The 24,510-nt window shown below is 58.2% G+C and overlaps 5 protein-coding genes across 8 annotated transcripts in view; 2 read left to right on the top strand and 3 right to left on the bottom strand.

The window, feature by feature from the left end:
* The window catches only part of ACTG1 (actin gamma 1), a 181,429-nt gene that overhangs the window by 25,112 nt on the left and 131,807 nt on the right, over positions 1-24,510 (bottom strand). The window lies entirely within an intron of this gene.
* The window catches only part of CCDC137 (coiled-coil domain containing 137), a 150,931-nt gene that overhangs the window by 8,103 nt on the left and 118,318 nt on the right, over positions 1-24,510 (top strand). The window lies entirely within an intron of this gene.
* Positions 767-13,724, bottom strand: FAAP100 (FA core complex associated protein 100). 4 transcript variants are annotated; one of them, XM_050763996.1, is made up of 9 exons: positions 13,487-13,724; positions 13,249-13,373; positions 11,570-12,525; positions 10,470-10,626; positions 8,189-8,958; positions 7,040-7,176; positions 5,303-5,419; positions 2,183-2,269; positions 767-1,825 (listed from the first exon to the last, which is right to left on the bottom strand). In XM_050763996.1, exons 1-9 carry the CDS (start codon positions 13,649-13,651, stop codon positions 1,694-1,696), a joined length of 2,646 nt encoding a protein of 881 aa, XP_050619953.1. In that variant the 5' UTR covers positions 13,652-13,724; the 3' UTR covers positions 767-1,693. The 4 variants fall into 4 exon arrangements, with proteins under 4 accessions (XP_050619953.1, XP_050619954.1, XP_050619956.1 ...); XM_050763997.1 differs by having other exon boundaries at positions 8,603-8,958; positions 13,487-13,672; XM_050763999.1 differs by lacking the exon at positions 13,249-13,373 and having other exon boundaries at positions 13,487-13,561.
* MRPL12 (mitochondrial ribosomal protein L12) overlaps positions 12,243-24,510 on the top strand; it is a 167,324-nt gene continuing 155,056 nt past the window's right edge. Inside the window, exon 1 of the mRNA XM_050764071.1 lies at positions 12,243-12,246. The gene's annotated coding sequence lies outside the window, so the exon portion shown is untranslated. The remainder of the gene's footprint in view (positions 12,247-24,510) is intronic.
* NPLOC4 (NPL4 homolog, ubiquitin recognition factor) overlaps positions 17,333-24,510 on the bottom strand; it is an 87,015-nt gene continuing 79,837 nt past the window's right edge. The window contains exon 17 of the mRNA XM_050764007.1: positions 17,333-19,863. Within this exon, the coding sequence (XP_050619964.1) occupies positions 19,706-19,863 (158 nt within the window). The 3' untranslated portion in view covers positions 17,333-19,705. The remainder of the gene's footprint in view (positions 19,864-24,510) is intronic.

Below are 24,510 nucleotides of genomic sequence, written 5' to 3'. Positions count from 1 at the left end.
TCCCAGTGCCCAAGGACTTGCGCCCAGGAGGTGGCCTTGTGGATGGGCAGGGTGACAGGGCAGGGTGACCCAGGCCGATGGAGGTGGGGCGGAGGAGAGGTCTTGAGGACGTGGGGAAGATGGGGGCTGGGGGTGGGTGGCGGACTGAGCCTGGGTGGGGTGAGGCCAGCAACACATATCACAGATGACCTCACTGGACACCACCCCTCCCCAGCCTAGGTCCTCAACCCTCCCTAGCCCCTGGCAACCCCTTGCTCTCCCCCTGACTCTCAGAGCAAGACATGGGCACAAGCGCTGGACAAAGGTCAGAGCCAGAGGCTCCTGCCAGGGGGGGCAGAGGACAGCCGGGGAGCACAGCGCGGATGGGACCGTTAAGGGGTGCAGGCCTGCCCTGGTGGGTGGCTCACCCGGCCCCCGCTCTCCCAGCAACACAGGCCGTGGCCCCACTGAAAAGGCCGGATTTGGAGTGTCACCAGGGGGGCCTTGCTCCCTGAGATGTGGCGACCACTGAGGGAGACAAACCCTGACTCGGAGCACCCCACGGGGCCCTCCCACTCCACGGAGAGGAAGGCGGGAGAGCCAGGCAGTGGCCCCAGGCCTCCCAGACACCCCCGTGGAGCAGAGCCCTCCTCAGGGGTAACTGGGTCACAGCGAACACTTTTTCCTTGGAGGCCACCCCCGTGCTGGGGGCTCCCAAGCAATGCCATGACTCTGGAGGGAGCCCAGTGAGAGGGTGGGAAGGGGTGAGAAAACACAGCCGAGGCCGGAAGTTTCACAGACAGGGTCGTTTGTCACAGCAGAGAAGCACCTCACGGCTCCTACCCGCACTCGTCGCGGACAGTGCCTGCAGCGGGAGGCACGAGCACCCTCCCCAGATGAAAGCACCAGCACCAGGAGGCGGGCCGTAGCCCAGTCTGAGGGAGGGGGCTGGGGGCTGGGGCTCAGGGCACCCCCAGGCCACAGCGCCACCGAGTGGCCCTGAAAATAGTGCACAGTGCTGGGTACGGCCCCGGCCGGGGGCACCTAGTTGTTGAGCATTCCGGCCACAGGCCACCCGATGGCCCTTCCTTGGTGTGGCGCAAGGCCACGGGCACTTGCAGGAGCTCCCTGCATGCTGTTTTGTGCTTTGGTCTCAGGGAGCACCCTCCCACCTCGGGGTCCCAGAGTGGGCAGCCGGGCAGGTGTGAACAGTGTGACAGGGGTACCGTGGGGCGCCTGGTAGCGCCACCCAGAGGGGCAGCTGGTGCTCCTGGTGGTGCGGCAGCAACAGTTACAAACTCACCCCAAGTCCAAACCCCAGAAATCCTGTTTCTGCGGCCCGTAGGGTCCAGAATGCACCGCACTGCCTCCTGGCCTCAGGGGCGGCTGCTGCGGCGGGAAGGCTGCCCAGCAGTGAGGAAGGCGAGTGCAGGGGCTGCGGCCGCGGTCAGAGGAGGAGAGAGAGCAGCAGAGGACGCGAAGCTGGACCGGCCAGGTTCAGAGCCCACCTCGGTTGCTCCCAATCAGAATCTGCTTTGTGCTTCGCGGCCTTCAAGCACTTTCATGAGTGTTCTGCTCCCACGTGGCCAGGCCACACCTTCCTGACGGCTCTGACCAGGCCAACTCAGTTTTCCTCTAAAACCACGAAGGCCTGGGGGGCTGTTACAGAGGCTGGAAGCGTGACCAGAGCCGTGGCCAGGGCAGGCCCGCCTGGTCACAGCAGGATGAGGCTGGGGTGGCGCAGCTGCCGGTACACCTGCAGCAGCCTCTGGGCGGTGGCGCAGGAGCTGGCCTCATCCTCTGTGCAGAGCCGGTCGCGCAGGGTCTGCACCTCCCGCAGCAGCGTCTGCAGGTGGAGCAGACACAGCTCAGGCCCCCACCTGGCCCTGGGGATGTCACTGGATGTCTCTGGGGGACCCACCACTCGCAGGACCATACTTGGGAAGTGACAGGTGGTCCAAGGATGAACACTCATCTGGAACCTTAAAACATGGGACACGCAGCCTGGCCTGGACACCTGGCCCCTCAAGGAAGACGAGGGGCAGGAAAGGCTGTGGTCACTCGGACTCTGCCCCAGGCCCACGGGAGCCAAGCCCACGCACTGCGAGGACTCCGCAGACTCCGGGTGACTGGAGAAGGGCCTGCCGACGGGCGCTCCTGGCTACCCAGGTGGAGGGGATTGTCCAGGGCACCGGGTGCTCACCTCGTGGTTGGCATGGATCTGGCGGAGATACTGCACACGGAGATCAGGAGCGCTGGAGTCCTGGGCGGCCTGCTCTGTCACCATCGTCTGGGGCAACACAGGGGACATGCTGGAGAGGGTGTGCTCCAGCACCTGCCCCCACACCCCTCGAAGCAGGGTGACCCTCTCCTTCTATCTGCCCAGCGCTGCCTCCCTGCCTGGCACCCCCCCACTCCCGCCTCCCTGCCTGGCACCCCCCCACCCCCGCCTCCCTGCCTGGCACCCCCCCAGCCGCTTTGCTGTTTTCCACCCCACTGTTCACCTCAACTTCCTGCCCTCCAGAGCAGCAGGGCACAGAGCCCCTGGCCTGACAGTTTCTTGGAAATGAACTTGTTTGGTTCTTTTCTCTCCACTAGTGGGATCTTCCTTGTCCCCAAGAGCCACACTCTATGCAGATCCAGACCTGCCTGCTGCCCCCTTCTCCCATCCTGGGCTTCAGGCCGCTCAGGAGCACAGACCAGCCAGGGAACTGCCTTAGCATCTTGTGCAGAGACCCTGGCCTGGCCATTCAGTCAGTCACGCGGCACAGCCCAGTGTGGGCTGCGGCACCGGCTCCCTGGGCTTGGATCTAAACTTCCCAGATGGGCTCAGGCCTGTAATCCCAGCACTTTAGGAGGCTGAGGCAGGCAGATAACTTCAGGTCAGGAGTTCAAGACCAGCCTGACCAACACGGTGAAACCCCATCTCTACTAAAAATATAAAGAAATCAGCCGGGCGCGGTGGCTCAAGCCTGTAATCCCAGCACTTTGGGAGGCCGAGACGGGCGGATCACGAGGTCAGGAGATCGAGAGACGATCCCGGCTAACACGGTGAAACCCCGTCTCTACTAAAAAATACAAAAAAAATAGCCGGGCGAGGTGGCGGGCGCCTGTAGTCCCAGCTACTCGGGAGGCTGAGGCAGGAGAATGGCGTAAACCCGGGAGGCGGAGCTTGCAGTGAGCTGAGATCCGGCCACTGCACTCCAGCCTGGGTGACAGAGCAAGACTCCGTCTCAAAAAAAAAAAAAAAAAAAAAAAAAAAAAGAAATCAGCCGGGCACAGTGGCTCACGCCTGTAATCCCAGCACTTTGGGAGGCTGAGACGGGTGGATCACGAGGTCAGATCGAGACCATCCTGGCGAACACGGTGAAACCCCATCTCTACTAAAAACACAAAAAACTAGCCGGGCGAGGTGGCGGGCGCCTGTAGTCCCAGCTACTCGGGAGGCTGAGGCAGGAGAATGGTGGGAACCCGAGAGGCGGAGCTTGCAGTGAGCTGAGATTGGCCACTGCACTCCAGCCTGGGCGACACAGAGCGAGACTCCGTCTCAAAAAAAAAAAAAAAAAAGAAATTAGCCAGGCCTGGTGACAGGAGCCTGTAATTCCAGCTACTCGGGAGGCTGAGGGAGGAGAATCACTTGAACCTGGGAGGCAGAGGTTGCAGTGAGCCGAGCTCGCTCCACTGGACTAGCAGCCTGGGTGACAGAGCCGGAGCTCTATCTCAAACAAACAGATAAATAAATACAACTAAATTTCCAGATGAGCCTGGGCAGTGAGGTTCCTGCAGGCTCTTGGAGCAAAGCAACTGAGAAGAGACCCTGACACCCCGAGGGGCAGCACTGGCCTGCCTGGGGTCCCAGAAGTGCTGGTAGCTGCTGTGTGCTGGGTAGGGTCCTGAGAGCACTCCTGCTCGCGGGGTGGGCACCTAGCTGTTGGGGGACACTAAGGTCTGCAGCCCAATACGAGATCTGTGTCCAGGAGGCAGCAGCAGTGCGTGGGCCCCCCCAGATTCATGCGGAAGCCCCAGTGCCAGCACTCAGAGAGTGGCTGCGTCTGGAAATGGGGTCTCTGCAGATGACCAAGATGAGATCGCGGGAGTGGGTTTGACCCCACATGACTGTGTCCTTGTAAGATGAGAAAAATCTAGACACAAACCCAGGGGCTGCAGCTCTGCTCTTGGCAGGGAACGGGACTTTCTTGGGGACCAGATGGCCCAGTGGGCAGAGCTTCCTTTGACAGGCAACACCTCAGCTCTGGAGATCCCCGTGGTGCCCCCAGCACTCAGGACAAGACCCCCAAGCCCAGGCAGCCCCCCATCATGGTGCCGTGAGATCACTGGGGTCACAGTGCTGCGTGACATGCTCATCAGGGTCATGGAAGTGTAGGGTGCAGGGTCCTTGCACCAAACGAAATCTCTGGGTCATGGTGCTGTGTGAGCTGACGTGTTCATTGGGATCGGCCATCTGAGCCACCTGGCGGGGCTGGGCAGAGTCACTGCTCGCAGAGGGGCCTCGTCTCCAAGCGTCACCACAGTGCCCACGGGAGTTGAGCTGGCATCAGGCCGCAGGCCCTGGGTCTCAGGGTTGGGGAGGCCTGGGCATGCACATTGATAAGCCCAGGTGGAGCCGAGGCAGGGACCACCCCTAACAAGAAACTCCAGAACCGGTTTCTAGGGTTGCTGCAGACCCACTGTGTGAGCCAAAGCTGTGCTACAGTCCTAGTGGATAGGTGTGACAGCTGCCCTGCCGAGGGCACAAGTTTAGACTTTAGCTTGGAACTTGGAGAGCTTCTTCTCAGATCTGGCAGCCGCTGGCCCAAGCTGGCTCTGGGCACAGCATGGAAGCAGCTATTCCTGTGCCAGGGAACCCCTGGGGCTGTGAGTGGGGGGAGCTGCAAACTCCACTCTCTTGGCAAAGACGTGGAGGCTCCCAGCACCTTGTTCTAGGATCCACGCCCAGACCACGGCCTCTCTATGCAGCCTCTGCCCAGCCAGAGAAGGGAGGAAACCCTGGGCTGACCTCGCAGGTCACAAATAGAAGCCCACTGGCCTCGTAGCCCGGGCAGTCCTTGCACTCACAGGTGCCCGGGGGTGACGGCACACCTGGGGAGCAGCACTGGCCTCCTGAGAGGGTCCACCTCATGCCTCTCATCACCCACAGCCCCACTGCACAACACTGCACTCAGCGGCAGAGCAAGCTTGGATCTTCCTACAACTCCTGTGCAGGGAGCTGCAGACCCCGTGGCCAGCAGCTACAGGGTCCCATGCACGGACCTTAGCGAGCGACCCACAGATCCTCGCCGCCTTCCTGAGCGGGCCGACATACCTGCATGCGCCCGACAACGGCATGGTGCGCCCTGCAAATGTCGGCCAGAGAGGAGCTTTCCACTTGGATCTCCACTGCCTGGATGGGCCCGGCTGGGCAGAGGTCGGTCATGGCCACCTGCAACACAGGAGCCACCTCACTGCCTGCCTGTGGCACCCCCACCTGCCCGGGGGGCTCAGGCTACACAGAAGCCTCCCCAGCTGGCAGCACGTGAGGCCAACCCCCTGCCCTGGGCTGTCCTGTACCCTGAAGGAGGCAGAGCTCAGTACCCTAGTTTAACTTTTTCCACCTGAAGAACGAGCCACCAACCAGTGGCAGGAACCTGCTCTGCGCCCAGATGTGTCAGGAAGACCCCGTCCCTCAGACCTGTGGAATTCACGCAGGGCCCTGAGCCAGACTGGGGCCTGCTCCAGGAGGAGGCCACTGCAGTGACATGCCTTGTGCACAACCTACATGTAGATCTTGCATGCCTCTTGGGGGGCCCAGGCCTGTTCCCCCACACCAGGCATCACAGATCACCTCTGGCAGCAGGGTTAGGGCATCGCTGTGGGCACTGGGAGTTGCTAGGCCTATCTATGGGACACCCACCTGTCCCTTAGGGAGGCTGGCCTGAGCTGAGCTGGACAACAAAGAATGGCAAGAACAGGCCAAGAGCCAGGAAACCAGGCTTATCCTCCACACACTACGTGAGACGCCAGGGGCCTCGGGAGCCCAGAAAGGACACAGTCACCTGCAGCTCTCCCACAGGGGCTGTTAGCACCGACCTGCAGGGCCACCAGCAGACCCAGCATCCGGGCTGAAAGGGCCACGCAGTGGGCAGTCAAGGCACCCGAGGGCCGAGGCTCGATTCCAAGTGCAGACTCTGGGCCGGGCGTGGTGGCTCACGCCTGTAATCCCAGCACTCTGGGAGGCCAACACGGGCAGATCACCTGAGGTCAGGAGATCAAGACCATCCTGGCCAACATGGTGACACCCCCATCTCTACTAAAAATACAAAAATTAGCTGGGTGTGGTGGCGGGCGCCTGTAATCCCAGCTGTTCAGGAGGCTGAGGCAGGAGAATCGCTTGACCCCAGGAGGTGGAGATGGCAGTGAATCAAAATCGCGCCACTGCACTCCAGCCTGGCGACAAAGCGAGACTCCATCTCAAAAAAAAAAAACAAAACCAAAACGAAAACGAAAACCAAGTGCAGACTCTGAGCCCCAGGCAGCCTTGCCCATCCTCAGGGACACACGTGTCCTGGCAGCCTGGGCTACCCTGCAAGAGCCTCTGCTGGTGGGACGTGAGGGTGTGCTGGAGGTCATGAGTCTCTGGAAAGGTGTGCACGACAGGGGCTGTAGACCAGCAGTGCCATTCGCCATTCAGCAGCTTCTGCGACGGGTCTGGAGCCCTCTAGCAGTGCAGGGGGTTAACGGGGCTGCTGCTCCTGGGGTACGGGTGTTGCCAGCAGCACTGTGGAACCTGCTATGACTTCAGTACTGGACAGGGGAAGGGGGCCCTCATGGCGGACAGGGCTGGACAGGGCCAGTCCTCGGGGATCTGAGCTGCAAGGCCCTCCCCGCCTGAGTGGGGTCTGCTTGGCATGAGGGGAAATTGTCACATCATAGTCCTCTGGGGAGCTCGGGAGAAGGCTGCCAGGCCCCCGCCCAGGGTGAGGGGTCCTCCCGAGCTCCAGCCCAGGGGTCCCACCCCAAGAACTGCTGGTGCCGAGGCTCGTTTGCCTGAACCCCTGCTTGCCTCTCGGACGATGAGGTGAACGTCAGCGCCATCAGGGGCCACTCCCTGGATGGAAGACAGCGCTCGAGCCCTCACGATGTCCACAGCAGCATTCTCAGCAAGGAGCCACTGCAGGGTGGCACAGCACAGGGGCACACCTGGAGGGGAGGCACCAGCCAAGAGCTCAGCGGATCCTACCAGGTGGGCATCTGCACGGCTGCCCCAAAGTGCCCTTCCCAGAGCCATCTAAGCATCCCAGCTATCCACAGCCCCACCCTAAGCTGCGGCATGGTCAGCTGACTTAGAGAAAGGAAGGAGGCCGCTGCTCAACTCTCTCTGCTGAACAAGTCCTGCGATGGGTGGGGGCAGTTACAATCTGTGGAAGGTGAAAACCCCACTTTGGGGGGCCTGGCAATGCTCCTGGGGGCTGAGGTTAGGAGCAGGCAGCACCGCCCCGGCACCGGGCAGACACACCCCAGGGGATGGCTGCGGCTGCCCTCTCTGCACAAGCCCAAATCCAGAGACCATCCAAATACCCATCTGCGGTAGAATGGCGACATCTGCACCTGTGACAAAGGGTCTCACACACATGGGGGAGCAAAGGACAGACACGAAGAAGGGACCGCACACTCCATTACGTGGAGCTCACAAACGCCTGATGAATGGTGCCGGGGCTTTGGGGTGAGTGCAGCTGACTCCCTCCCCGGGTGCCTGCGATATGAAGCTCACAGTTTGGCTCCTTTGTGACTCTGCTGTATGTAGGTTACGCTTCCATATATAGGTTTAAAAAACAAAACTGAAAAGAAATACATGGTGAGAGGGCCCCACATAAGGCCAGACCCCAACAGCGGACGGGATGCAGGCGAAGCTCATTTCCTGAGCAGAGCTCGCTGGGCTGGGGGGCCAGGCCGCCCCACAGGAGCAGCTGGGAGAAGGAGGAACAGCCCATGTCCACAGGCCCGAGGTGGGTGGGGTGGAGTGGCTCATGCAGGGAATCCCAGCATTCTGGGAGGCCCAAATGAGAAGATCACTTGAGGCCAGGAGCTCGAGGCTGCAGTGAGCCATGACTGTACCACTGTACTCCTGCCTGGGCAACACAGCAAGTTCCTGTCTCTTTAAGGAAAAAAAAAAAATCCCCAAGGCTGAGCAAAGCCAATCAGTGCCACCAACCTGAGTGGCCGTCCTTCAAGGCAGCCCTGAGCAGCTCCGCTGACACTTTGATGGAAGCCACAGATGGGGGCAGGAACTCGGCCCGCAGGGAGGCGGGTCCTGCTGGCTGGCTGCCAGGCTCCCGACAAGTTTCCAGAAAAGTGGCCACGGGGTCGCGGGTGGGGCCCAGTGGGGAGGGGGCCCGTGTGTGTGGCGGGGCCAGGCCAGGGAAGCGCAGACATTGCAGCATGTCCACTGTGTGCCTGCTCAGGGGCAGGCAAACGCCCTCTTGCTCAGGCAGGACGTCGGAGGGGCACTCATCCAGAAAGGGGTCCTCAGAGTCCGAGGGGGCGAGGGCCCCGCCCACCACCTCCCTGAGACTGTAGAACAGCGTGCAGGACACGGTCACAGGCAGGTCGAGCCCGCCGTTCTCACCAGGGCCCAGGGGTAGCGTCACCTCCCGCCGAGCACCGGGGCCGAGCTGGTCCACGGGGATGGTGTAGGTGATGGCCGAGCAGGCCGAGTCCAGGTCGAGGGCACAGGAGCTGGTGAGCACCTGGATGCACAGGGTCCACCCCTGGTCCAGGCTGAAGCTGCTGCTGTTCTCTAGCACGCAGGTGGCCATGAGCATGTCCTGCGTCTGCAGGCGGCTCCAGGTGGTGCTGGTGGTGCAGGAGATGGGCCTGGGGCCCGCGCCGCTTGACAGCAGTGCACAGCTCACGTTCATGGCCTCGTTGAGGCTTGTCAGGGCCTTGTTCCGCTGGTCAACCGCTTTCTTTAGAAAAGACACTCTGCGAAAGACAGACATGACCCCCAGGAGAGGGGGGGACACCCACAGCGCCCGGTGCCACATCTTGACTCAGGCCCAGTAGGCACCGAACCTGGCTCCACAAGCACACAGTGGGGGTGGAGCCACACCAGAGAGGGGGCTCCTGCTGCAGGAACATGTCTCTCCCGGTCCCACCCACATTGAGCCTCTCTGGAAGCTGCCTCAAGCCATCTGACCTCATCTCTCCTCTTGGGCTGCAGGAGGAAAGCGGACAGAGGATGGAGCTGGTGTTTGGGGGGCCTAGGCTAATCTGCCAGGTGCGAGAAGCCCACCACCCACATTTGGGCCACTCAGGGGCCAGGTGGTGCATTACCCCCCGCCTCGGCTCCCCAAAATGTTCCTAGTGGGTCTCTTTTCTCCCTTGCAGCCTTTACAGCGAAAGCCAGGAGGGTGGCAGGCACTACAGAAACAGCCCTAACCACAGGGACCTGGGGTGACAGGCCCCTCGCTCTCAGGACCCCAGTGGTCACGTGAGAGGTGCAGGGGATGCTGCATGCACGCAGTGTGTTCTCTCTGAACGTCCCGAGGCCAGTGCTGCGGGAGGAAAAGCACGCTGGATCCTGCGCTGGGCAGGGAGGGTGAAGACTCAGCAGGGGATGTCTCCTGTGGCCCACTAGGGAGAAAGGGTGGGATGCTGGGGGGCAGTCCTGGCTCATCTTCCAGAGGCAGCTGGGTAGCCTGTCACCAAACAGTGGGACGCCTGAGGCTCTCAAGATATCTTAAGGGGACAAGTAATGGCCGGGCGCGGTGGCTCATGCCTGTAATCCCAGCACTTTGAGAGGCCAAGGCAGGCAAATCACTTGAGCCCAGGAGTTTGAGACCAGCCTGGGCAACATGGTGAAATCCCATCTCTACTAAAAATACAAAAAGTACCTGGGCGTGGTGGATTACTCCTATAATCCCAACCACTCAGGAGGCTGAGGCAGGAGAATCACTTGAACCCGGGAGGCGGAGGTTGCAGTGAACAGTGGTCGTACCACAGCACTCCAGCCTGGGTGACATTGAGTGAAATTCCCTCTCAAAAAAAGAGGCCAAGTAGAGTGCTGTGGCTCACGCCTATAATTCCAGCACTTTGGGAGGCTGAGGCAGGCGGATCACGAGGTCAGGAGATCGAGACCATCCTGGCTAACAAGGTGAAGCCTTGTCTCTACCAAAAAATAAAAAAAATTAGCCGGGCATGGTGGCGGGCACCTCTAGTCCCAGCTACTCGGGAGGCTGAGACAGGAGAATGGCGTGAACCCAGGAGGCGGAGCTTGCAGTGAGCCAAGATTGCGCCACTGCACTCCAGCCTGGGCAACAGTGCGAGACCCCATCTCAAAAAAAAAAAACCAGAAAAAAAAAAAGGCCAAGTAATGGCCTCTCCTGGACCATTGCCACCCGAGGACACCCAGACTCAGGACGACCCCACACAGAGACACTACCTCCCAAGGATGGCAGTGCCAGCCTCTGCCCGGCCCAAGCCAAACTGCTCACCTCTCAGAGATGTCGCCAATTCCAGACAGCAGCTCCTTAATTTTCCGGCCTGCACTCTCTGTGGTCATCCTGGCTGGGCCAGGAATCTCAGAGTCTAGGTCCAGGCTGCAGGTCATCAAGCGGCCTTTGGCGGACAGGGCCAGGAGCTTGGTGCCACCTGGTGACAGACACACAAGGGGCCTGGTCCGCAGACTGGGAGAGGCAAGCAGCGTGACACTCAGGTGTTTCCCCAGGCTCCAGGAAAGAAGTCAGAAGACAAGACCAGTGTCCAGTGAGGAAGAGAAGGTCCCGAGACAAAGGCGCTATCCCCACCCCGGGCTTCTGTCGGTGGCCCCGAGCCTTGCCATCTCTGACCCCGTCTGCAGCCCTCTCTTCCGCAGTGGAGACAGTCTGGTGTTTCCCTTCAAAGCCCTCCTCTCCTGCTGTGTATGTATTTTCCGTGGCGAGATTTGTTAGCATGCTCGCAATGTGAGCAGACTCGGGGAAATGCACTGGTTGGGGGTGTGTGGCTCTATTTCTCTCACCCCAACATTGGGCACACACAGCTAAAACCCTCTCTGGCTTTTTCTGTGGAAAACACAAAACTAGAATTCCACGATGCCATCTGCCTTCGGTCCAGAGCAGACTCACGGGCAGGCCACACACACAAAACTAGAATTCCACGGTGCCATCTGCCTTCGGTCCAGAGCAGACTCACGGGCAGGCCACACCATGACACGAGCAGGCGTTTGCAGCCTTTGGAAGAAAGGCGAGTCCGGAACAGACCTCCCTGGGCGGCTCGCCACATAAGACCTGCGGAGGAGGCACTTGCGGCCGACCCCCGAGTTTCCTCCGAGTCCACAGCCAGCAAGCAGCACACTCAGATCCTACCAGGCCCAGGGCCACACCCTAGACCCCAGAGGCAGAACAATGCATAGACCCACCACCAGCCCCTGCTTGACCTTGAGACAAGAAGGGAGTTAACCACTAGGCTGTATCAACACCTGTCAGCGTTGCGAAAGAACAAGCCCAGGAAAGGAAGGCGGCCTGATAGTAGCAGACAGCCAAAAAGGACGCTCCACCCTGGGCTCCCATCTTTCATTTTAGACAGCAGCTCATACCTTCATGCGTCCTGGGAGAGGCGGACAGAGAGACGACACTGCAGATGTTCAGGCTGGCTGGGCACAGCATGGGGGGCAGGCCTCCCGGGCCTTCTTCGGGCTGCTCGGGGCCCAGCGGGGTGCTTCCCCGAGACAGATCCACCACACAGAGATCAGAAGGGGTGCTGTGGTACACGCGGCCACCCCCGCCACAGGCAGCGCAGAGCACGGGGCCTGGGAGGCAGTACTCCCGCAGCTCGGGCACCAGCTTCCCAGACTCATCCCAGCTGGCCTTGATGGCCAGCATCCGGCCATGGTGACCAAGGGCCACCAGGCAGTCAGAGTGCACATCCTCGTCAGGCAGAAAATTCTCTGCAGCTTCTGCAGCCTGTGGCTCTGTCTTCAAGGCCCCTATGAAGATGACAGGCTCCTCCAGGTGATGGAGGATATTGACAAGGGCATTTGGGTCACCAGGGGCTGACCTGGAGGTGACCAGGGCCTTCAGGATCACACAGCAGAGCTGGCCATCAGGGAGACCACAGAGGACCACAGGTGACTGCAGGAGGGTGGCATCAGCTCCAAAGAGGAGCCCGAAGAGGGCGTCCTCCAGCGTGAAGCCCCCAGGGCCCCCAAGGAGGTCACGCGGCACCCTGGAGCCTGATGGTGACACACAGCATAGCACTGGAAGGAAGTGGGGGTCTGCAGGCTTTCCTGGGACCCCGGCTGGGGGGGCGTAGGTGGACAGCTCCACCTCACCGATCTGGCCTCCTGGCCGGGGGTCCTCCCCAGGACAGGGCTGCTCAAACAGCTGCATCTTCCACCGGGCGGGGCCCTGCACCAGGGTGACCAGCACACTGTCCAGCACGGTGAACGCGCACAGCGCAGCATCGGGAAGGATGCAGGCATCGGGGTCCACAGGGATCACAGGGGAAGGCTGGTCACCGTCCTCGCTGTCCCTGTCATCCCGGCTTGTAGACCTTTGAGAACAAGGGACGCATTGGTCAGGCCTGGGCAGGGTGGGATTCCCACGTTCTCTTCACCATAACCTGGCATGGAGCAGTCTGGCTCAGGGGTCCCCGCAGTGACCCTCAAGGCCCTCAGCAGTCCATCTGCCACATGGCCTCCCACCTTCCCCACGGAGGACACGCTTGACAGGAAGTATCAGACATTCAAAAGCAGCTTGAACGGACACCCCTCAGCACAGAACCGTCCGGCTGAGGTCCGGGTTGCAAAGTGCACAGGCTGCCCCCCCTCTACAGCCTGGGCCGCGGTCAGCAGCTGCCGGCTCTGCACTGAAGACAGGCCTGGCTGCTCGGAGCTCGCTTCCTTCCCACCCAGATGGTTTCCACTGATCACTGGCTCCGGGTCACGGTGCCTTTGCTGTCTCCTCCCTCTAATAAACACCCAACCTCGGGGGCGTGTCTCACCAGACAGCACTGGGCCACCAGGGCCCAAAGGACAGGATCCCGCACCCCGAAGTAGGCTTAACCATGTGAACCCCACTTACTAAGGACTGTGAGCAAGATACTTGCAGCAAGAGTGCTGGGGGCAGGGGCTCCAGATATGGGCGGGGATGGCGGCCAAGGCTCAGAGCTGGTGGCAGCCCGGGTCCCCAAGAGCGAGGAGGTGCGGCTGCTCGCTCTGAAGCAGTCCGGGGGCAGCAGGAGCGTGCGGGAGGGAGGCCGCGGGCCCGCCCTCACCTGCTCCTGCCCGGGTGGTCCAGCGACAGGCAGTAAAGGCCCCTCCGGGCGCACAGCGCGTACAGCAACCTGCGCGGCGCCAGCAGCTCCAGGTGCCACACCTGGTCGGGGAACCGGAACGCCGCCTGCGGACCGGGGCGCGGGTCAGGCCGAGGCGACGCGCGGGCCCGCGGTCTTCATTTTCACGGGAACCGCCGCCCCCGCCCGGCCCCTCCCGCCCCCGCGGGCCGGCGCTCACGGTCAGCAGCCCGCCCTCCTGGTCGTACACGTAGACGAGCTCGCTGCCGGTGGACAGGAAGACCTCCGCCTCGTGGTACAGCACGCGGGGCTTGCCCGCCGCCAGGCCCCCGAGGGGACAGCAGAAGCCCGCCAGGTAGCGGACCCGCGGCGCAGCGCTGGCCATCGTGAGCGCGGGCCGGTCAGGGTGAAGAGCCCCGGCCGCGCGGCGGCGGCTCCGCCTCGGAGCGCTTTACGGCAGCCCGCTGTGCGGCGCGACCTCCGCCGTAAAGCGGTCGGCGGTGCCGGGGGCGGGCGGGAAAGGCCGCGCTGCGCTCCTCTGGCTTTTGCGTAAACCCCTTGATTCTCTGGGCTCTTGGAGAGCCCCTGAGTCCTGCCGGAGCGCACTCCAGCCGGGGACGGGTGGGGGCAGCGCCGGCTCTTGTCATCCTAGCGATGGATCTCTGCCCTGTGCTCCGTGAGCCGCCCCCCAGGGGCCCCCACGTTCAGGGCCCAGCGGGGTGAGCCTGCTTAGGTGGAAGTGCGTCCCTCCCTCCGTGGTTGAACACGTGGGGACGGGGAGTACACCACGGGTTGGGAGCAAAGGACAAGAAAATGACTGTGAGACAGGGCAAGACACCTCCACCCTCTCCCTCCGGGCAGCTCTCCACTTCCTGCAGGAGAGAAGTACTGACCAGAGGACGCCCGTGGAGGGGCCTGCGATGACACCTCCTCCACGCCCGGAAGAGAGCGGAAACCAGGGACACCGCTGACAAGTAAATGACCAAGGAACCCCACCCCCGGTCCGCCTCCCTCCGTTTAAGAAGCCAATCTGAAGACCGCTAAGGCCAGACACTCTTGAGGGAGAGTCTATGGGCAGGGCTGCAAAACAGGGCTTGGAAGTTGGGCAGACATCGTGGAGTCCGGGTGCACCTGCCGGAGCACAAAGCACCACGTGCAGACGTCCTGACCGCCCCCCCTTTGAGTTTGGGGTGGGGACTGACCCCAGGACAACGGGGATGTCTGATTCTGGGTGTTAGGATAGACAGACTCAGGTGCGGCACCTGGAGTCAGTTCCTCGATCCTCTCTGTCGCCAGGGCTGCTCTGAAGGTGTTTGGGCTGGAAATGCTGTCTTTGATGCTGGGGAGTGGGGAGAGGAGGGCCAGGGGCATCCCATTTGGCCTTCAGAGTCAGGAAGTGCAGATGCCGCATCGTTTTGTGAATTTCCTCACAGGGATCCTCCCCGGTCTTCTGACCGAATTTCCCCCACAGGGGAGCCTCTGCCGGTCTTCTGACTGCTAGTTTTAACCCTCTGAAGCCTCTTGAGTCGCTCGCTCGCTCACACACACCAACTCCCATCCAGTCCTCCCAGGCCGTCTCTTCCATATGGATGGAAACATGCCAAGACCGTCCTAGAGGAAATGATCACGATCACGTGGAGGAGGAAAGAACGTGGGAGGAGGCCCGGTAAACCAGCAGCCTCACCCGGCGGTTTACTCCGCTGCCCACTCCATTCTGCTCCGGGGGCTGGCAGGCTCTTGGCCCCACGCCAAGCCCAGCTCCTATCTGCAACAAGATTTATGATCAATGGTCATGTGGGGGACCTTAAGCATGGATCCCAGGGGAAAGGGGGGTGAGTTGGACACCAGCAAAGGGCTCAAGGCCGGCTCTCCATCAGCTGCTGGGCTGTGCTGTGCCCCACCTATACTTGGCGAAGGGTGATGAGGGCTGAGGCAACCTCTCTGCTGTGGGTGTGGAAGATACACACACTCCTAGCGGAAGCCTTTGACACAGCAGAGCACACCGCTGGACACTGTTTCTATGCCCAACCTGTAGGTGGTATCATCTCCCTAAGCACAAATTATATGAAGGAGTCAATTTGGAAGGTCAGACTGAGAAGAGAGAAACCATGAAGCTTCAGGCTGTGCTGAGGGTGAGGAGGGCTGGGCTTTGAGGGACCTCTCCTCAGAGCAGCACAGCCCAATAAGAACACAGCAGGAGGTGGAGCAGGGACCCAGGAACCTGAGTTCGCCCTTTTTTTTTTTTTTTTTTTTGCAGTGGTGCAATCTCGGCTCACTGAAGCCTCAACACCCCAGGCTCAAGCCAACCTCCTGCCTCAGCCTCCCGATTAGCTGGGACTATAGGTGCACACCACCACGCCAGGCTTTTTGTATTGTTTAATAGAAACAGGGTTTTGCCATGTTGGCCAGGCTGGTCTCCAACCCTGGGCTTTTCTATTTCTAAGCAGTACGATTTGCTTGATTTCGTGGGGGATTGGCATCCAGAACCATTTTTAAATTTTTTTAAATTTTTTGAGACAGTCTCACTCTGTTGTCCAGGTTGGAGAGCAGTGGCATAATCTTGGCTCGCTGCAACCTCTGCCTCCTGGGTTCAAGCAATTCTCCTACCTTGGCCTCCCAAGTAGCTGGGATTACAGGCGCACACACATCACCACACTAATATTTTGTATTTTTAGTGGCGATGGGGTTTCACCATGTTGACCAGGCTGGTCTTGAATTCCCGACCTCAAGTGATCTGCCAGCCTTGGCCTCCCAAAAGTGGTGGGATTATAGGCATGAGCCGCTGCACCCAGCATTTTTTTTTTTTCTTTTGAGACAGTCTTGCTCTGTTGCCCAGGCTGGAGTGTGCGGTGGCACAATCTCGGCTCACTGCAACCTCTGCCCCCCAGGGTTCAACTGAGCCTCCAGCCTAGGCCTCCCGAGTAGCTGGGATTATAGGTGTGCACCACCATGTCCAGTTTTTGTATTTTTAGTAGAGACAGGGTTTCACCATGTTGGCCAGAACTCCTGATCTCAGGTGATCCACCCGCCTCGGCCTCCCAGAGTGCTGGGATTACAGGTGTGAGCCACTGTGCCCAGCGTTTATCTTTACATAGAACCAGAGAGGATGAAAGCACCAAGGATTTTCACTGGCTCTCACACAGACTGCCGTGACCAGGTACTGGCTCCCTGCATGGCCCAGGCTGCTGCTGCACTTGCGCTTTCTCTGATGCAACCTCCCCGAGCCTCCCCACCTCAGCATTTTTTTTTTTCAGACAAGGTCTCACCCTGTGGCCCAGGCTAGAGTTGCGATCACAGCTTGCTGCAGCCTCGACCTCCTGGGCCCAAGTGATCCCAGGAGCTGTGGGGAATTGAGTGAACTGCACTGTGTTGAAGGTGCAGGATTGGAGGCCGGATGCTGGGGGCCCACCCTCTCACTGCTGGAGTGCAGAAGCCAGGACCCCTTGGTAACTGCCCTGTGGCCTGCTTCACCCCAAGACCCCCCTTCAGAAAACAGGGTTTTTTTTAGTAACTGCTCAAGTCAGCAATGAGTCACTGGCCAAAGGACAAAGTGGTGCTGAACGGTGGCTGCCAGGGCTCCTACCTGAGGCTCAGAGAGCACTTGTTCTAGACGCTTTCTATTGTCACAGGAAAGACAGCTCAAGCAGCACAGGCGTGTCACCCCCAGGCCTCACTCCTTGCTGCACTTGTGCAGCCTGGGCTTCCTGGGCTTTGTCCTTCACCTGCTGTTTGGTCACATGTACCTGTCCACAAAGCAGTGACTCGGGAGCAGCTGCGGGGCTGACAGGTGGGGCAGATGCAGAAGAGGCACCCAAGGGCGGCCGGGCTGTCAAACACTGATGCACTCTCCTCCTCCTCCTAGATGTTAACACTTCAAGAAACTTATCGAGGAGTCAAGGTTGGGAGGGACTGGCTGGGGAAGCAGAATCCCCATCTTTAAATGGTCCATGCACATACACACGCGTAAGACGGTGATATCTTGGGGACAAGTTATCAAATCCCCACACAGTGAGCAGATGCCAGACAACAGTTGAGTGCGCCGGAAGGACACACTAAGACCAGGCCGTTGCTTCAGGCGCTTTTATTAGGTTCCACTGCAGGGCTGGGGTCAATGTAATGCAAATCCAAGCCCAGTGATGCACACCTGTGAGCCGAAACAGAGCCGAAGCAGGAGCACCTGTGCCCCACGAGCAGCCTGGTTGGAAGAGACCAGGGCCAGGCCCCACCTCCTCTCTGGGCCAGGAGACTGGCAGCCGCTGTGTTCACCTGGGCAGGTGTGCACCCAGTCACCCCCACTGGGTTATGGTGCTGGTAGCATGAGAGGGTGTGTCCACACCAAGGGCAGGTGAAGATGCGAGGTGGGGCTGAGACCTCCCTCCCACAACGGGAGATGGCTGAGCCTCCCAGGGCCTGAACTCTTGTAGCAGGGCTCACCCCCAAGCCTGTATGCTTAGCTCTGACTCTCTTTGGACAATAAAATAAAGTGCATTACTGAACAAAGAGTAACTCAAAACCAGAAGCAGACAAATCGCCAATGTTTTTTCTTTAGCTGAAAGACAAAAGAAAACATGAATGATGTGAATGCCGGAATTTCAGAGTGAGGGAAATGCTGGTGGAGGACAATGGAAACTAGAATAGCATGGCAGATAAGGATGAGCAAGTGGGAGAGGAGGAACTGGCAACGCGGCTGTCTCTAGAAGTCCGTGTTGTCCAGCTCCTGCCCAGTGGTGGGGACGGCCTTGGACTCACAGGGAAGCAATGCAGGAAGCCTTGGCCACCTAGGCTCACAGCTGATCTCAGGACCAGAGACAGCAGAGGACAAAACTTCAGCGTGACAGCTGCTAGGAGGGAGAGCAGACAGCCCACAGTGGCCAAGCTGGGAGTTGCACCCGCAGCAGTCCGCTTCAACCAGGCTCCTCTCCACCCCTCCAGACCCTCCACGGCAGCTCTGCCATACCAGACCCAACCCAACTGGCCCCTGGTCCCAAGAGCAGATGAGCTGCTTGGGCTTTCCACTTGGTGTCCCATGCCAGGCGGACCTGGAGGTGCCAGCCACAGTCCTGACCACTTCAGAAGCCAACAGGCAAGTGTTCTCTGTTCATAGTGCCAAGAATGTGGGAGGGTCACATGGGCTTACCCCCCAAGATGGACACAGAAGTCCAGCAGTCTGTAGCTGGGCCAGCCTCTCCCGTGGGTGCAGAGCAACCCAAATGTGGCCATCATTAAGGCAAAGAAGCATCGAGATGCCCACCACTCCCCAGGCAAGAGCCGTGCCCCGGCCTGGCCACAGACGATCGCAGAGCCCACAGAGCGCACACACACAGGACCCCACCAGGTGCTGTTCCAGATCGCCCAGGCTCCCTCCATTGGTACACTATCAATTGTGCAGTGCCCCCGAGAGGTCCCAGATGGCCCTCACAAGAGGCACAGCCCCTAACACCCTCAGCCAGGCAGTGCAGTGGGATGAAGCAGCGTATTGGGGAGGGCCAGAGCATCAACACCGGCGACCCAGCTCTCCCACCCAGGCCATCGCAGGGCAGCCTCAGGGCAGGCGCCACCACTGCTCCTGCTCAGCCCGCAGTATCTGCAGCTGCTGCAGCTGTGTGGCTTGGTAGAAAAGTCTCAGGCACTGAGGTTTACTTCAAGGGAGAACTGACTGGTACCCCCGTCCACACTCATCACCCTGGACACAACCTCGGGGGCGTCACTAAAGGAGGGAAAGATGTGGAAACTAGTCTCTCTCACTCCCCTTTTGTGCAGTTTTTATCTTAAAAAAAAATAAATAAAAGTCTTCTGGGCAGGAATGACTGATAACTGTTATTATAACCAATGCAGACTTTAAAATCCCACCTGGACATCGGGTGAGAGGAGGAGGGCAGGCAGCAAACCGACCTGCAGACCTGCAGAGGGGAGCTGTGTCCAGGGCCACGGCATCCCCCCCAAACAGCTCCCGGCAGAGGAAAGTGGCCCTCACAGGCAGGGTGTCTGCCACCAAGCAGTCAGACCAGGGGCAACCAAGAGCTCCCAGCCAGAAAAACGCGGGGGGCGGGGAGGCCAAACAAAAAGCATTGAAAGGAAGGAAAAGGCTGGGTGGTGGCAGCATCAGCCCCTCCCTATGCTCCCCAATTGCAGGTGCCGTATAGAGGTGAGAGGTCCTTCCAACACAGTGGGGGGCTTGTCAACAGGATTAGGCATGAGGGGCCGCTCTGCGTTTCCAGTCTGGGACTGCACTCAGCGTGCAGAATACCAGCCGTGGCACCCGCTCTCCAAGGAGGAACGTGCTGAGAAGCTTCAGTGGGTCAGGGAGCCCAGGACAGCCAGCCCTTGTCCCTCCAGGGCTGCCCACTGTGGGGCAGTTATAGGGAACACACTGAGCAACGCTTCTGGCTTCAGGAAGGGCTGGGCTGGGGCCGGTCCTAGCCAGCAGAGGGCAGGCACCCTAGGTCCTGGGGAGGCTGCACATCTCGCAGTGGCCCGTGCCTGGCTGGTTCATGAACGTGCAGTGCTGACAGGCCCACATGGCCGCAGTGGCCGTGTGTGTGGAGCCCCCAACGGCGCCGTACTCGTGGAGACCTGGGAGCTGCACGCCAACTGTGCCTGCAGGGTGGGAGAGAAATGAGCACTCATCGTTTCTGGCCCACCAGAGACCTCCAGAGTGTGGGCACAGGGACAGGGGCAGGCAGCTGAGAGCTCCCCACCCTCCACCTCCCACCCCGTGCTGGTCCTGCCCACGCAGCACTCCCACCACAGACACGTTTTGAAGTCCTTAATGCCCTTGGCTGTGACAGACTCAGAAAAATGCCTCCTGCACCACGGGGATTAACAGGGAGCCTGTGCTTGCTGGTTCCTTTTTGTTGCAGAGGGTGCCTCTCCTTGTGAATAACATAATTCCCTGGGAGATACGCATTTGGGTTATTTCCAGCTTTTTTTTTTTTTTTCCCTGAGATAGGCTCTTACTCTGTCACTCAGGCTGGAGTGCAGTTGCGCAATCTCGGCTCACTGCAAACTCTGCCTCCCAGGTTTAAGCGGTTCTCCTGCCTCCGCCTCCCAAGTAGCTGGGACCACAGGCGCAGACCACAATGCCTGGCTAATTTTATCTATTTTTTGGTAGAGCTAGGGTTTCATCGTTTTGGCCAAGCTAGTCTCAAACTCCTGACCTCAGGTGATCCGCCCGCCTTGGCCTCCCAAAATGCTAGGATTACAGGTGTGAGCCACTGTGCCCAGCCTCCAGTTTTGAGCTAATATGAACAAAGTTGCCAGGATCATTCTTATACAATTTCTTTGTGGATCTGTGTTTTTATTTCTCTTGGATAAAAACAAAGAGTGAGGCTGGGTGCAGCGGCTCTTTGTGAGCCAAGATTGTGCCATTGCACTCCAGCCTGGGCAACAACAACAAAAAAAAGGAGATGCAGGAACAGTCACTATGATTAGTCATCAGGGAAATGCAAATTAAAACATGATAAACCATTACACATCCATCAGTGTGGCTGAAATGAAAAAAACCAACCATGTCAAGTGTGAGTGAAGATGTGAAGCCGCTGGAACCCTCCTGGTTCAAGCGATTCTCCTGCCTCAGCCTCCCAAGTAGCTGGGATTACAAGCACGCGCCACCACACCTGGCTAATTTTTGTATTTTTAGTAGAGATGGGGTTTCACCATGTTGGCCTGGCTGGTCTCAAACTCCTGACTTCAAGTGATCCACCAAGTGCAGGGATTACAGGTATGTGCCACCGCGCCCGGCCTGCATTTCCTATTGTGAAACGTTTCACCCTCTGCCCAGCTTTTTATGCTCTTTCTGTTTGGTTATCAACAGGCAGAATTCTTTTGCTCTTTCTGCATGATTATCAACAAGCAGAGTTCTTTTTAAGTTTCAGATAGAAGTCATGTTGTGTGTATGTATCGCTAATACTGCGTCCCCCATCGGTGCCTTTCCATGTTTCTAACAGTGCCCTCTGGTGAGCAAAAGTGTTTTGTTTACGTAACATACATTTATCAATTTACCTTTTTTATGCCCGTGTTTTTCTGTGTGCTACCCCAAGGTCCTGCCTCCTGCCGAAAAGAATCTTTGTGTACTCCAAGGCCCTGAAGAGATTCAACTTAATAATAACTGTTTTATAGTTTTTATTTTTTTAAGACAGGGTATTGCTCTGTCATTCAGGCTGGAGTGGTACAATCATGGCTCACTGTGACCTCGACCTCCCGGACTCATGGGATCCTCCCATTTCAGCCTCCCCAGAAGCTGGGATTACAGGTGTGGACCACTCACCATGCCCAGCTAATTCTTTTGTTTATATATATTTTGTACAGATGGGGCTTCCGTGTTGTGTAGGCTGCTCTCGAACTTCCGGGCTCCAGTGTCCTCCAGCTTTGGCCTCCCAGAGTGTTAGGATGACAGTTGAGACATCGTGCCCAGCCTGCTTCATAGTTTTACCTTTTACCATTAGGCCTATGACCCATCCTGAGCTGATCTTTGTGTCTGATGTATACATGTCTGTAATCCCAGCACTTTGGGAGGCCAAGGCGGGTGGATCACCTGAGGTCAGGAGTTCGTGACCAGTCTGACCAACATGGTGAAACCCCATCTCTACTGAAAATATAAAAATTAGCCAGGCATGGTGGCGCACACCTGTAGTCCCAGCTACTTGGGAAGCTGAGGCAGGAGTATCACTTGAACCCAGGCGGTGGAGGTTGTCGTAAGCCGAGATCACGCCACTGCACTGCAGCCTGGCTGACAGGGTAAGATTCCATCTCAAAACAAAACCAAACCACCCATGAGGGCCGGGTGTGGTGGCTCATGCCTATAATCCCAGCACTTTGGGAGGCTGAGGTGGGCGGATCACTTGAGGTCAAGAGTTCGAGACCAGCCTGGCCAACATGGAGAAACCGTCTCCACTAAAACTAAAAAAATTAGCTGGGTGTGGTGGTGGCCACCTGTAATTCCACCTACTTACGAGGCTGAGGCAGGAGAATCGCTTGAACCCGGGAGGTAGAGGCTGCAGTGAGCTGAGATCACGCTACTGCACTCCAGCCTGGGCGACAGAATGAGACTGTCTCAAAACAAACAAAAAACCCATGAAAAAATGCCTAACATCACTAATCATCAGAGATGCAAATTAAAACCACAGTGAGATACTATCTTACACCAGTCAGAACTGCCTATTATAAAAGAGTTGGCTGGACATGGCGGCTTACCCCTGCAATCACAGCACTGAGGCGGGAGAATCGCTTGAGCCCAAGAGTTCAAGACCAGCCTGGGCAATACAGTGAGACCTCATCTCTACAACAAATTTAAAAAATCAGCCAGGCTGGCCGGGCGCGGTGGCTCAAGCCTGTAATCCCAGCACTTTGGGAGGCCGAGACGGGCGGATCACGAGGTCAGGAGATCGAGAACATCCTGGCTAACACGGTGAAACCCCGTCTCTACTAAAAATACAAAAAACTAGCCGGGCGAGGTGGTGGGCGCCTGTAGTCCCAGCTACTCAGGAGGCTGAGGCAGGAGAAGGGCGCAAACCCGGGAGGCGGAGCTTGCAGTGAGCTGAGATCCGGCCACTGCACTCCAGCCCGGGCTACAGAGCAAGACTCCGTTTCAAAAAAAAAAAAATCAGCCAGGCATGGTGGCACATGCTTGTAGTCCCAGCTGCTCAGAAGGCTGAGGCGGGAGGATTGTTTGAGCCTGGGGAGGTCAAGGCGACACTGACCTCAAGTGCCACTGCACTCCAGCCTGGGCGACAGAGTGAGACTCCATCTCAAACAAAAAAAAAGATGGGGTCTTGCCATGTTGCCCAGGCTGGTCTCAAACTCCTAGGCTCAAGTGATCTTCCTGCCTTGGCTCCCAAAGTGCTGAGATTACAGGTGTGAGCCACCGCGCCCGGCCCTCCTTTTTTTTTTGAGAGCGGGTCTCACTCTGTCACCCAAGCTGAAGTGCAGTGGCACTTGAGGTCAGTCTCACTATCTTAGTTCACTGCAACCTCCGCTTCCCGGGTTCAAGCGATTATCCTACCTCAGCCTCCCGAGTGGCTGGGATTACAGGTGCTCACCACCATGCCCAGCTGATTTTTGTATTTTTAGTAAGAGATGGGGTTTCACCATGTTGGCCAGGATGGTCTCAATCCCTTGACCTCGTGATCCACCTGCCTCAGCCTCCCAAAGTGTTGGGATTACAGGTGTGAGCCACCGCGCCCAGCCAACCCCATCTCTTAAAAAAAAAGAAAAAAAAAAAAAAAAAAAAAAAAAAAAAAAAGAAAAAAACGTAATCCCAGCACTTTGGGAGACCGAGGCGGGCGGATCACGAGGTCAGGAGATCGAGACCATCCTGGCGAACACGGTGAAACCCCGTCTCTACTAAAAAAAATACAAAAAACTAGCCGGGCGAGGTGGCGGGTACCTGTAGTCCCAGCTACTCAGGAGGCTGAGGCAGGAGAATGGCGTAAACTTGGGAGGTGGAGCTTGCAGTGAGCTGAGATCCGGCCACTGCACTCCAGCCTGGGCGACAGAGCAAGACTCCGTCTCAAAAAAAAAACAAAAACAAAAACAAAACAAAACAAAACACCATTAGTTGGGTGTAGTGGCTTATGCTAATAGTCCTAGCTACTCAGAAAGGTGAAGCAGGAGGATCGTTTGAGCCCAGGAATTGAAGGCTGCAGTGAGCGATGATCACTCCACTGCACTCCAGCCTGGGCAACAGAGTGAAATCCTGTCTCTAAAAGGGAAACAAAAAAGAAAAAAAAAAGACTCTGGTGTCATTGTTAGAATCGCATAAAAGGGTTGGGTGCAGTGACTCCCAGGTATAATCTCAGGGCTTTGGGAGACTGAGGTGTAAGGAATGCTTGAGGCCAGAAAGTTTGAGACCAGTCCGGGCAACACAGTGAGCCCTCATTGATACAAAAAAATTAAAAACTTTTGCAGCCATAAAAAGGAATGAAATCATGTCCTTTGCAGCAATTGGATGCAGTTGAAGGCCATTATCTGAAGCAAATTAATGCAGGAACAGCAAACCAAATACCATGTTTTCATTTATAAGTGGGAGCTAAATGTGGGTACTCATGTGCATAATGATGGCAGTGCCAGGTGTGGTGGCGCACATCTGTAATCCCAGCTACTCGGGAGGCTGAGGGAGGGGAATTGCTTCGAGCCAGGAGGCAGAGGTTGCAGTGAGCCAAGATTGCGCCACTGCACTCCAGCCTGCGAGACAGAGTGAGGCTCCATCTCAAAAACAAGAAAAAAAAAAAAAGGCTGAAAAACTAT

Source organism: Macaca thibetana, chromosome 16 (assembly GCF_024542745.1).
Source record: "Macaca thibetana thibetana isolate TM-01 chromosome 16, ASM2454274v1, whole genome shotgun sequence".
Classification (NCBI taxonomy): Eukaryota; Metazoa; Chordata; class Mammalia; order Primates; family Cercopithecidae; genus Macaca; species Macaca thibetana.
Note: the sequence above shows the minus strand (reverse complement) of the source record. Positions and strands in the feature narration are given on the sequence as shown.

Coding starts and splice junctions, on each gene's coding strand:
- FAAP100 (XM_050763996.1), bottom strand. CDS start 13,651: ATGGCCAGCGCTGCGCCGCGGGTCCGCTACCTGGCGGGCTTCTGCTGT. Junction 13,374..13,486: donor AGGAGGGCGGGCTGCTGACC/GTGAGCGCCGGC, acceptor CCCGGTCCGCAG/GCGGCGTTCCGGTTCCCCGA. Junction 8,959..10,469: donor ATTGGCGACATCTCTGAGAG/GTGAGCAGTTTG, acceptor TGTCTTTCGCAG/AGTGTCTTTTCTAAAGAAAG.